This window comes from Cyanistes caeruleus, chromosome 2, assembly GCF_971803275.1.
Source record: "Cyanistes caeruleus chromosome 2, bCyaCae1.hap1.1, whole genome shotgun sequence".
NCBI classification, from domain to species: domain Eukaryota; kingdom Metazoa; phylum Chordata; class Aves; order Passeriformes; family Paridae; genus Cyanistes; species Cyanistes caeruleus.
In genome coordinates, this window is record NC_141702.1 from 77,889,062 (window position 1) to 77,902,221 (window position 13,160).

Consider the following 13,160-nt stretch of genomic DNA (forward strand, 5'->3'; position numbering starts at 1 on the left):
CAATTACAGGAGAGTAAGTTCTCTGTCTAAAACAAAATTTATGCAAGTTTATTGTATATGTTTCACACTACTATCATTGTTTTATTGAGATATCTGCAGCATTAAGCTGAAAGCTACAATAAAACATTTCAAGAAATGAGGAACATACACTTATCTTCTTTCTTTAGATACTGATTGTTTTTGTGTCACTTTATTATAACCTTTTCTGAAGCAACAATATAATTTGGCTATAATGATTTTCTTCACTGCTACTTAAGAGCAAAGACCAATTTCAGTTATACAGCTTTTAATAATTATACACAGAGTATTCATGTTCCCTAAATTTACTTATACTCTCAAAATTTTTCTCTGCAAAAGAAAGGTTTTTAAAACTTTCCCATATTGTCTTCAAATTTATAGACATTAAGGCTCAAGGATGAAATATTTAAAATTAGTAAGTTTTTACAATTTAGTGAGCTAAATTTAAAAACCAGGAAATCTCAAAAAATCCATCCAGTAAATTAAATTCAAAGTTGAAAAACTGACATTTTAGAAAATTCCTTATGTGTTCATTTATTTTTATTTTTAAAATGAGTAAGAGACTCAAAATGCCACCTAACCAAATAAATGCTTTTGAACAGAAATCTTGCTGATATGCCAGAATCATAACGACATTCAGCTCCTATTTCTGAAATGTTTGCAAACAGCAATATTAGATATGACTTCCATAAAACATTCAGTTGTTCTATTTCTACTTCTGCTCCAATACTTATATAACTCTGTTGACTTCTGTAAGGATAAGAAATCTTTTGCACTCCATTTTTATGACAATTGCCTACCCATTAAAAACACAAAATGCAACTCTAAATACTTTCCTGCGCTTTGTATTCTCTCACCATCGCAGGGAGGAAATATTCCCTTTTACATTTGCAGACTGAGCATGCTACTAAAGAAGGCAGAATGCTTATAATTCCTTTCTTATTGGAAAAAAAAAAAGAGGACAAGTTTGCTACTGAAAGATCTGACTCAGAGGCGAGAACACCATAAAAAACTCTAACCCTAAACCCTGAACTGGCACAAACTGTCCCCTGACACTGAAACCTTACCTGGTTTTGGAGACCTGGTCCTCAGAGGGAAGGAAGGGGTTATTGACAGTGGCAGAAGAGGTGTTTCCAAAGGCTGTGAGGCCTAACAGTTTGATCTGAGAGAGGCCCAAGGTACTGGCATCCCGAGGACGATGGAGACGAAGGCAGACAGCTGAGGCAACTTCAGCTTTTACAAGCTGGATTTTTATATAGGTGAGACCACTCGTGATAACAGGAGTTGACAAAGGTAACATATTGACACCATCTGCACTTATTTCAACAGACACTGATGAAGGGCAAGCTACAGAGTGAGATAAGAAGGTTTAACACTATTTTAAAATCTGAATCGGTTTGTCTTCATCATGGATACATGGTCAACACTTAAAATTTAGAGAACAAAATGACTGAAATAATGTCAGGCAGACACTACTAGAGAACTGCAGTTGGAGAACTTGACCTGGGAGACGGTACATGTTAAAAAGCACAAGCATTTTGAAACAGGGTATATATAGTTTATTTCAAAGACTCCAGATGAAGAAAAGTCCTGTCACTGAAAAGCTTCCCTATCAGGGCTACAACAGTAAGACCTGAAAATCTCATGCTTTTTTCCAACTACCATACAAAAGCATTTTGCCTGAAGACCCTTGACCAAAATCACTTTCTCAATGGGCAAAATTTTTATAAGTATGACCTAGTTTTTTTACATATTTAACATGAATGCCACATGACATCTACTACATTAAAAGGCAAGCAGCAGCAGGGCCTTCCATTCTTAAGGAATTTTCAAGCTTTTCAAACTTATTTTACAGGCATTACTCAAGCAACCTCCCAGTTTAAGTTCCTCTAATGATACTCTTTTGTATTGTACCCTAACCTTCAAATTTTTGAACTGGCATCAACATCAATGAATATACTTACTTGCCAGAGAGGCCAGGTGAGGCTGGATGTGGATCTCCTTGAGCAGCACAGCTGCAGGAAGGTGAATCGTGAGGTCACACCAAGCTTCCTCAGGTAAAAATATGTATGACCATGCAGCAGACCGAGCTCGTCTGTGGGGAGGAGTAGCCTGCAGCAGCACCTCAGCAGGCTGGGCAGTGGGGCTGCTTGAGGTGATTGAACCTTCAAAATAGCACCATTAACATTGATTATAAATGTTTATTAATAAAACACAGATTAATTTACAACCTGAACTGCGGAAAAACACGTTTGCTTTTCTGTCTCACCTCTTTTATTTCATCAGTAATATCCCATGTTTAATGCTCCCTGCCCAGTTACTTTTCTTTTACTCTGAGACTGTTTTAAATAGGCAGTTTACATATCCACATGCATATGCATGTCCTTGGAATCTGCTAGGGGACAATTGCTACCAAAATTCTAAAGTTACTCTCAAGAGTACATGACAAAAACAAACCAAATAGAAAGGTGCAGGTTGAACAGCATGCTTAGGACTTAAACTCACTTAATTCACAGTTAACACACTTTAAATACTAAAAGAACGTAAATTACTTTAAAACCAACTTCTACAACCCTTTTTCTTTAGAAAGGTTTCACATGAAAACCGACACCAGAATAAAAAAACTAACGACAGTTGCTCTTTCTTTTTCTACTCCTAGCATAAGTTAATAATGAACAAGGAAGTTGTAGGCTGTCTTCTTTAACAAGTTATAGGGCATAACAAGACCAGATTTGAGCTGTTCCAAACTACAGGTACTTGGGGTGTTTTACTGTAAAGTAGCTATAGCCTGACCCCACGACTGAATGTCTAGCAGTAGCAGGACATTTTAATTTTGATAAACTTTCATCCCAAAATGAATTTAGCACATCTCAGAAAATAACCCAGTTTTAAGAATCAGAATGTACTAAAGAGACTACTAAATGATGGGAATTAGAATGTACTAAGTGAGGGAAACCAGAAGGTTAATTTCAAAAGCACACTCCTAATTGAAAGTTTAATATTAAGAGAGATGCCCTCATGGCAGAACATCAAGAACTGTAGCACTTTGTAAGCTGGAAGAAAAGGTAGGAAAGAACCTTCCACCACATACGCTTAGGATTTTTACTATTTAAGGTAATAAAGAATGAACATTTGCAGGATTCCTAAATTTACCATTTAGAAATTTGTGAAGAGCAAAGTAGATTTCCAGTGGTGCCTATTCTGCCAAATAAACCTCTTTTTACTGTCTTTTGTAATGCCATTGTTTTTGATGCTCTTAAATTTGAACCACAGGACTGAATGCATTCCTTTCTCATTCAATAATCTCTGCAGATATTTCAAAATTAACCCCCTCTTGTCAGTGAGACAAACTGTATGAATACATTCAAGGGCCGAACCAGGCTAGTGGGCAGTGACAGAAAATATACACATTAGTATGGAAAAGGAAAGCCTTTGTAAGATATTACAGTACCACTACCTCTTAAAACACACACATTTTACTTAACTGGCAGGCACTGTATTGATATAAAAACAGCATTGCAATTCCAACAAACTCTCATGCAGGCAACATGAGAGCAGTCAGAAGCAGATATGAGAGCACCATCAGCAATATCAGCCTTATGCTCCAGCTTCTCCTGCTCTGCTTCGCAGAGCTCAGGCTCATTCTCTGTCATCCCACCATGCCATTTAACTCCACCATGCCAATTAACTCCATCAAAATTGATGCGCTTAAAAAGAAGTTACTGAGTCTTAGTGTGTCTAAGGCAGATGGCAGGCTAGAATCAGGCATCCCCTAACCTAGGGGAGGAGAAAGGGGCATGATGCATTTGATGCATGACTTCATCAGACACTGATCACTCCCTCTCCTCTTCTCCCCTGTCCATGTGTGGTCATATTACCTGTGGTGGAGGGGTCTGACCTCATCCCTCAACATTACCTTGAAACACCAGCAACCCCTCTGATTAGAAGATTTAGTACTATTGGAAAATTGGACACTCCTGTATTACTTTCTGTTAAGAACTCGATACACATTCAAATAACCAGGAGACATTAATCTAAGAGAAGGAAGCATTACTCACCCAAAGGCGCAAAATTGTGAATTCCTTCTGCATTATCAGGCTCAGAAGCGAGCACTCTGGCTTTCAAACTGCTATCTGTTGCTTTGGTGGGACCAGAATCCAGGAATTTCATAATAGTTGAAACCATGCTTCTTGCTGTGTTAACAATAGCTCTTGTGCTTGTTACCATGTTGTTACAGATAAGTTGAACACCACCTGTGTGTAATGTGGGCAGAGAGAAAAAAATATTGCTCAGAAGCACACAATAGATTCCACATAAACAAAGGCCTATTTAGTAAATTGGCCCATGTAGACACATGTATGTATTCTTTAAGTGCCAAAAAAATTGAAACCTAACTTTTTATTTGATGTAGCTGAAAAATAGACATTCTTACCCATATCATGGAAAGCCTTCAGTGCCTCACTTGTATCCAACACTCGTAAAATGAACCAGAGAAGTGGCTCAGATAACTGGCATGTGGCAAGAGAACCCTAGAAGAAAATCAATTCAGAAATACAAGGTTTCATACAAAAGTAGTACAGTAGAAAATCAAATAACAGCTCTCAGCCTCCCCTTTCAGCAGACAAAACTACCAGGGAAGAAATGCCAGCACAGCTGACCTCTCTGCCACCATATACAATACCATGTTCCACACGGTTAAATTCCTTACAGAGTTAAAGTTTTTGGGGTACGGAAAAGCTCAAATACAGGGGGTGAGCATCTTCAGGGAAATAAAAGTACTGTGTCGCTGCCAGCTTGGCCCTTCACGCCCCGGCTAGCTCGTGCCAAGCGTCAGTGGCAGGAGTGGGGAACCAGGTGAGCACCGTGTGGCTCGACCTGGAACCTCTAGAGCTCCTTTGGGCTCGGGCTCTATGGTATGCAGGGCGACACGAGGTGCAGTAAAGGGAGAGAGAGTGCTCGGAGTCCTCCAATTTCCCAGGAACAAGTTTATTCCGGCAGGTGCAGGGAGAAGGCGATGAGGGACAGGGCTGGGATCCCCAGGAGAAAGTTCCAGCCGAGACCCTGGGCACCTCTGTGCGCCAGGTTTTAAAGCCCGTGGGCGGCTCATACAACAACCAATAATATTGCAGCAGGGGAGGTGTTGTGGGAAGGGGTTACAATACACAAATCCAATGGTAGGGACTTGGGGGAGGGAGGATAGCTATACAACCAATAGGGCATCGAGTAAGGGATGATGAGCAGGGAAGGAACCAGAACAAAAGGTGTGGTGTACATAGATTGATAGGGCTTGGGGGTAGGACCAAAGTGATGGATGGGGAACAATCTGGAAAGAGGGGAGAGGTTTACAATGACAGGCAACTGGGAACAAACCATATCGGGATAGTGGGGAGTAACTGGGGCAAACCAACTCTAAACTCAACGAAGGTGAACAAACATACTTAATGAAGGTAAACTAACAGGCGGCAACAGTACTGAGCATTAAAATAGCCCCAAAATGTGCTTCTCACTTGCACGTAATAAAATATCTGTCCCATCTTCAAGCCTTTAGTCAGAAACATAAACAGGAATGTCAAAATGTCCTTAGAGAAAACTCTCTCTCTCCCTCTACCATGGGTGATAGAGAGAGGCTTCCTAACTTCAGCACCCAAATGAAGCAAGGTCATAAAAGATGTTAACATTTCTTTTACATAGCAATACTTTAGTTTTAGGACCTTATTACTGATTACAGAATCAACTACCTTGAAGCACATCAAGCCTAAGGGAACTTACCTGCCTTCCCATGTACCCACAGGCCATGTAGGTAAGAATAGGCTGAAGCATCACTTGAACTGTTGTTGCTTTCTTACTAAGTGTTGTCAGGATAGTGAACAACCCATCTCCAACTGATATTGCATCTAAGCCACCATGGAAGTTCTCATGCTTAGTCAGATGTAAGCCACTTGCACCTGAATGAAAACAGACAGTTCAAAGATCACAAACTGAGACCTAACAAACCATTAACAGCACATAAGAGAACTCAAGAATATTCAAATATTCACATGGATTTTACAAGTACAAATGGACCAATTTTCAGGATCATAGGACTTAAAATTAGTGTTCCCAGATATATATATATGTATAGGAAGACTTTACCCAGGTAGTCAAGAAATTTAAATCAAATCAGACCATAAAAATGAGTGTAATTAGTGAAGGAAATAGGGTAACTACAATGATTTGAATCACTCCTAGCTAGAAGCAAATGACATTTAAGATTTTTTTCAGATAATCATGAAGTGCCCTTGTGCTGCCAAAGACCTCCCCAAACATTTAACACACATATTTCTATCAGAAATACCTCTCCTGGAATTCTGCTTCTCACTATTAAAGCTCAGGATTTATTCATGACAATTTTCTGACTAAAAATTATCAGCAATATTGACTACACATTGCTGAGATTACAGACAGAAAACAAAATAATAGTCTTGCCATGGAAGAGATTATTTCCATAAATTCAACTGTCTTACAAATCATATGACTTTGATCGGGAAGAACTGTTAAAAGTGATCTTAGATTTTTAAGATCAACCGTAAGTAAGACAACCATAGAGTAATCCCATGCCATTTAGAGAAATGGAAGTTGTACTAACAAATACTAATAAAAATTGGTGTGCTTAAGTGATCTTTGGAGCATGCCTCATTGAAACATTTTGGCAAGAGAACTACCAGGCGTAGTACTTTGGCTGCCTTTAACTGGCAAGAGAGCAAATACTGATAAGCAGTGCATGCAGAGCAACACATAAAGCAATACTAAGACCCAGCCTTTGTCCAGTCTAGGAGAGTTAAATGGAACAAAGATAGAGCTGAAGACGAGGAAGCTGGATTTTCTGTGAGGGAGGACCTTCAGATGAGGACAAGATAGGACAGGAGGTGAATACTGTTATTTGCATGATTTTCAGTTTGTCAATTAGAAAGCATAAAGCCATAATGAAATATAAAAACATAATGAAACACATAATGACACAATGGTCATAAAAAGAAAAACAGAAAGAAAAATATTTAAAATTCATGTGACAAGTGAATTACTCAGGGTCATCCTGGATCCTGACCAACTGGCTTACCAGATGCAGTAAATTAACACTATTAGCATAAATTTTGACACCAGAGCCGCTGCCTATCAGTAACATTTGCAGACATCTTCTTGCTTACCTATCCTGGTAGCACCTTTCCATTCTGCATTAGTTATTACATGTTTACTACTATACGCTGATAACTGATTTTTGAATCCTGTGTAACCCTGGCTGTAGTCTTGCAAAATATTTTGTTCACAGAAATTTTCTGGAGAGAGCTTAATGTAGTTAGTTTCTCTTGAACGAACTAAACCCACAATTAATAGCTATGTTACATCCTCCCAAAATACAATGGACAGATTATTTTCAATAACCTCTATCTAAAACCCTTTGCAAGAACAATCCATTGAAGGGATCAGCTGGCCCAGAACCCTAATTTCAATGAAAAACAGTTTGAAAAAACTATCTTTCCAAACTGTCCTTAAAAAATGCAAAACAACTGCTGGTCAAAAATCAGTGGTTTAGAAAGGCATCAAAGTTGAGAAGAATATCTGAATTTCAGTACAAAGGAACACATACTCAGAACAAACCACCATTCCCAGAACAACATACTTTCAGTGCTCATAGTGTATTTGCAATACGACATCAACTACCCAAAGCAATGAAGGAGATACTCTGGAATTAATTTCAGGGTGGTTCCAACAGCACAGTCCAGGCTTGTCAAACCCTGCCTCATGTTTAATTTGACTACTAGAGATAGCTAACTTATCCTTGACTGCTTTCATGCTGAAATAAATCACTGGTCTCATAGTCATAGGGGCTCGCTGAACAAGTAACTGTTTCCTGATAATAGCATTGGTTAAGTTTTGTATCTGCTTAAAAGAGGCAGCACAGAAAAGGCCAGAGCAATCTGCTTCAAAGCAACAGAATCGATATAAAGAGAACAAAATTTTACAACTATTACACCTGAAATTGAGTGCAGGTCTTTGTCTGTCCTCCTGCAAAGTATTTTGCACATGCAGAAATCCACGGTATTTCAGCCAGTGGTTTAACTTGTGCAAATAAATTCTGTGCTACCATCACAGCACACAAGTAAGTCACAAACACAGGTAGTTTCTCTGAGAAAATGCACCTCACATCAATGTCTGACAAACAGCAGCTTTGCTTTCTAAGCGTCACTAGTTCATAGCAAGAAGATCCCACCCACAAATATATGGCTGCAACACATGGAACATGATGTTAATGCAATTTCTGGTAAAACAGAGGAAAATTTAGGTATTCTATGAAAGGGACATAATTATAATTTGTATTTTCCAAAAGTGATTTAAAAAAAGGAAAATCATCCAATACATAGCAAAAAACTTAGGTAACGTGTCTTGTACAAACTGAAGACTCATCCTAATTCATGCATAGCGGCATGTGATGGCCACAGACTGAAATACAGGAAATTCCACTTAAAACATAAGAAAAAGGCTTTTCTACTTTAAGAATGATTTAATATTATAACAGGTTGCCCATAGTTGTGGAGTTCCCACCCCTGAGGAATTAAAAACCCAGCTGAACCTGAGCAACCTGCTCTCAATTGAGGCAGGCTCTGAGTTTGTGCAGGAAGGCTGGACTAGACCATCTCCAGAGGTCCCGTAACATTAGGCATTCTGAGATTCAGCAAATTCAAATGCCAAATACATTCCTGCTTGGTTTCAACTACTGTCTTCCACCTTCTGTCAGGAGCTTTTTTCATGCATCTATTCCCCCTTACCTTTTTCTCTGTTTCTTTTTTCCTGTCATTTCTGTAACACATTCTTTCACATCTACACCCAGCTTATGAGATTGTGTAAGTTTTAAATGTTTCACCACCCAAAAGACCTTCCATGTTACTCAGAAAACACCTACCAATAATCATTGCCATGGCGCTGCTGTTACACTGGCCAAGTGCAGACAAAATCTGGCTCATAATTTGTTGGTTGGCCAACACCAAGTCGGCCACATATGCAGTTGATCCTTGAGTATTAGGGTTGCTTCCATTGCCATCTTTGCCTCCTGAAACCTTTTCCTCATCAGACACACTGTCTGTAGTACTGCTTGCCACTGGAACACGGGCACTGTATTCTCGGTTACTGGAAAGTGGCAGTTGAACTAAAATGTTTATCAGCTTTAATAAATCAAACATGAGTTGATCCCTTGTCATTTCTCCACAAACTGCTTTGGCATCACCTGGACGGATAATATTGGCAAAAAGTCCTCCGAAACATGCTCTAGCACCCACAGAGCTGTCTGAGCCACTGCGAGACATTACTTTGTCTGAACATGTAATGTAATGATGCACAAGAAAGGTTATGGACTCAATTACTGCAGAAATAGTGCTAACTGATACAACTTCAAAATTCTGTTCCAGGGTGAATTCCAAGAGTTTCACTTGAGCATCCAGTGGTCCCTGGCCTGTCTGGAAAGCACCCCTGAAAGAAAAAAAAAGAGAGAGAGAAAAAAAAAAAGAAGAAAGAGATATTACAAGTTATACAGGTTTGGCTGTTTGAGTGCGGTCTTTTCCCTTGATTTTTAAGAATCAAAAAGCATACCAGAGTTTCGATAAATAAAAATCCAGCTATTTTCAGAAATGCATGTAGCTAAATTTAATCTTTCACCCACATCAAGCTTCTGCAATTTTTTAATACACTTGTCATTAAACAGCCTGCAGAACCTGTTCATGCCACCACCTTCCTGATACCACTAAGGACTAAGAGGTTAACTTTGAAAAAGGTAGTATTCATCTTTTTTTTTCTTTTTTTTTTTTTTTTTGCAATTCTGTTAATTTTATAGGCAAAGACTTGGAACAGTCTATATATAGACTGAACATTCCTAATAAGTTCTTGGTGAAAAGTTTCCTACTTTTTTAAGAAAATCTCATGGAAAGCAGTCAGATAATACTTCAATATCATGAAGATTATTTAGTTACTAACTCCCCACCGAGAGATAAAAAGAATGGTCAGGTTTTACCTATCTAGATAGTAAATATACGTAAGACCATGAGAAGATACTCAAAATATCACAGGCTGGTGTTCGTAGGTTGACTGCTTGAATGATTTCTCCTAAGAATAAGTTTATCAATTGCTTTTGCACATATAGTGGTGAATTACAAAAAGAACCTTTTGAAAGGTTATTGAAGAATAAAACTTGTATTAGTTGCTGAATTTTCACATACTTCTCTGTATCTTTTCACATTGATTAATCTTATTCTAACTTTTAAAATTAAATACAGAACTAAACAGATTATAGAAACAGCTCTGAAAAAAATATTTGGAATTTAATAATTCTAACAGTAAAATACTGCTTTTCTTTACAATTAATATTATGATCACACACAGTACAATTCAGTAATTACCTGTGTTCTTAGAAACAACCACCTAAATCCCTTCCTGGTGCTTTGCTTCCATTTCACAGCATTTCACAAAAACCCAAACATGATTCAAAAACTACCCTTCCAGTGGTCTCATTAGCTTATTTTAAACAAAGCTGGCATGCAGACACACACTCCAAGATTCACTGTGAATTAATGTTTTTATTGTATTATGACATGTCTCGTAGAAATCACTGATCATCAATATAACCTGGTAAACACCACTCCAATAATTTAAGTTACAAAGGCAAAATCTCTTGGAGAAGGCAGAAACCATTTTCTGTAAGATTAAAGAATAGATAACACCAAAGTGCCACCTACTGGGAACCCAGAACTGAGGAAGCTCATCCCTAATTTTATGAAGCCTTTGTCTGGAGATGAGCAGAACATCAATACCAGAAAGAAATGCTTCCTACTGTACCTCAGACTAAACAATTGCCATATTTTCAGTGTACCACTGGAGACAAGAGTCTTGTGCCCCTTGGCCTTGCCTTGAGAAAACAGAACTGTGAAGAACTAGCCATGAGCTCTTTCTTTCCGCTGGCCAGACGCACTTCTCTACACTAGTGGGCAGCAATAGGCCCCAGAAGAGTGGGACAAAGGATGTTTTCCGTTGTTGTGTGGAGAGAAAAAAGTCACCAAAGATAAATTGATAAAAATGTATATTGCATATATAGAATTATGCAATTTCATAATTCATCCTACCATGTGAGAAAAGCCATCTGTACTATTTTCACAATCTATGAATAATTGCTGGAATCTTTCATTAATTCAGTCCTCTCAGAATAGTTTTTTTAATAGGTAGGCTCATCAACAGTGTCCTTACTTTAGGGAATTATTTCAACAAGGTTTACATCTTAGCTTTAAATAAAATCAGTCCAAAATTTTAGTGCCTCTTTTGACAGTCCCTCACACAGACAGCTGTGTGTGAATTCCCCTTCCCATGTGCCAGGAGCAGCCCAGATCCTGCTGGTAGTGCTGCAGCAACAAAGACAATTTCCATTATCACGTAACTTGATAGTATGACAAGGCAAATACACATCTGAGTTGTGATACACAATCACACAGATTTTAAAGAAAATGAGAGTATGAAAGAAAACAAAAATGTAAGATTTACCTTTCTGTTGAAAGTATATGTATTAATTTCAATAAAAATTCACTGAACATCTGAGGACAAGTTGAAGAAAGGTGCACTTGTAATCGAGTAAGAAACTCTTGCATAGCTTGTGTTGCTGTTGGCCCAACCTAGAAGAAAAGACATTTTAGGAAGTATTACATATAACTGAAATGCCTTCAAGAACATTAACATCTTCTAAGAACAGGAAAATATTGCATAGTATTGCTTTCTGAAAAATTTTACAGCATTTTTACAGAAATAATGTGTATCCATTTATATTACGTGTTTTTCTACTATTAATCATAAGTTAAAAACAAGAAATTCATTTTTTGTCTAAGACTTGTTTTTCAGCTTGAGACTCTCTTTTCAGTAATGCAAACTATATCCCATACAGAATCCACTTCTGAGCTAATCTGAATGTTCTTTCACAAACTACATACTTAAGTGAGTACTTTAATGACACTGTGCAGTGTTAAAGTTCCAGAAATGACTATGTATTTTCTTGAAAATTTGCTGGAAAAAAAACCTCTGGAACTACCAGGGCTTTTTTTAAAACACTGTTCGTAGCTATTTCAAAGATTGAAAAAAGCAAGAAAACATTAACTGAAATTAGTAGATAGTAGTAGATTTGGTAGTAGATACCAAATGAATTCAGAAACAGGCAGAAAATGAAAGTGCAATTTTAAATTCAGGATTCGTAAATATTAAAACTCAATCTTTATTGGCATTTTTATCCCAACCCAACAGGATTTTGGGAAAGTAACTGAATGGAACACTCCATTCACACATGGTATCCATCCTCTCCCTGTAGCAAGTCTCCAGAGAGTTGTGAAAACATACCAGCATTACTGAGAGTATATCAACAACATGAACATCCCTATGGCTGCTCATCAGAACCAACTAAGACTCTAACTAGAAGAAGAAACAAGAATATAATTCATTATGAATGAACATGTATTTCTGTCAAGTGTCTTGAAATCCTATTGCTGAATGTTTTTCTCTTATTTTAATTGCTCATTACCTGTGGACTGTGTTGATTTGTTCCATGAGGATTAGTGCCAGAAAGAAATTTCACCAACACATGAATTAGGTTGGGATCTGACACCAACAATTGGGCAGTACTTTCCTGAGCTCCAATGGCACTGCTTGGACCAGCTTAAAAATAAAGACATAAAATTACATGCGTATTCTTAAACATTATGCGTAAATCAAACACTTATTATGCAAATCCCTTATATTTATTTCATGATGTGGAAATATTCTCATCTAAATCAGCTACCAAAAGCCTCTTATTCTGGACTACAATTCTGAGTTTTCCAGTAAGTACAGATACAAAGCCCCAAAACCATCCAATCAGTGTTCCAAGCTTGCTAAGGCAATATTCCTGAAAATAGAGATTAATTTTGTAGGTGCAATACATACAGACATTTTTGATTTGTCTCTTTTTGTTAGTCCAATGCTTCAGTAAGGTTCAAATGCATTTTTTAATTTGCCAGACAGAGACGAAGTGTTCTGTTACCTTGTAAACAATCACAGTATTTTTGTTCTTGGCACATGCAAAGACTTCTCAGAATAAAACTGTAGGG

General features: G+C 37.8%; 1 protein-coding gene across 3 annotated transcripts in view; it reads right to left on the reverse strand.

Annotated features, from left to right (window-relative positions):
* The window catches only part of BIRC6 (baculoviral IAP repeat containing 6), a 175,370-nt gene that overhangs the window by 81,891 nt on the left and 80,319 nt on the right, over positions 1 to 13,160 (reverse strand). For all 3 annotated transcript variants that reach the window (XM_086878080.1, XM_086878079.1, XM_086878081.1), the window contains 8 exons: positions 12,596 to 12,729; positions 11,575 to 11,702; positions 8,957 to 9,519; positions 5,788 to 5,963; positions 4,451 to 4,547; positions 4,077 to 4,271; positions 1,983 to 2,183; positions 1,086 to 1,365 (listed from right to left, as the gene is read on the reverse strand). In XM_086878080.1, coding sequence (XP_086734206.1) covers positions 1,086 to 1,365; positions 1,983 to 2,183; positions 4,077 to 4,271; positions 4,451 to 4,547; positions 5,788 to 5,963; positions 8,957 to 9,519; positions 11,575 to 11,702; positions 12,596 to 12,729 — 1,774 coding nt within the window. The remainder of the gene's footprint in view (positions 1 to 1,085; positions 1,366 to 1,982; positions 2,184 to 4,076; positions 4,272 to 4,450; positions 4,548 to 5,787; positions 5,964 to 8,956; positions 9,520 to 11,574; positions 11,703 to 12,595; positions 12,730 to 13,160) is intronic.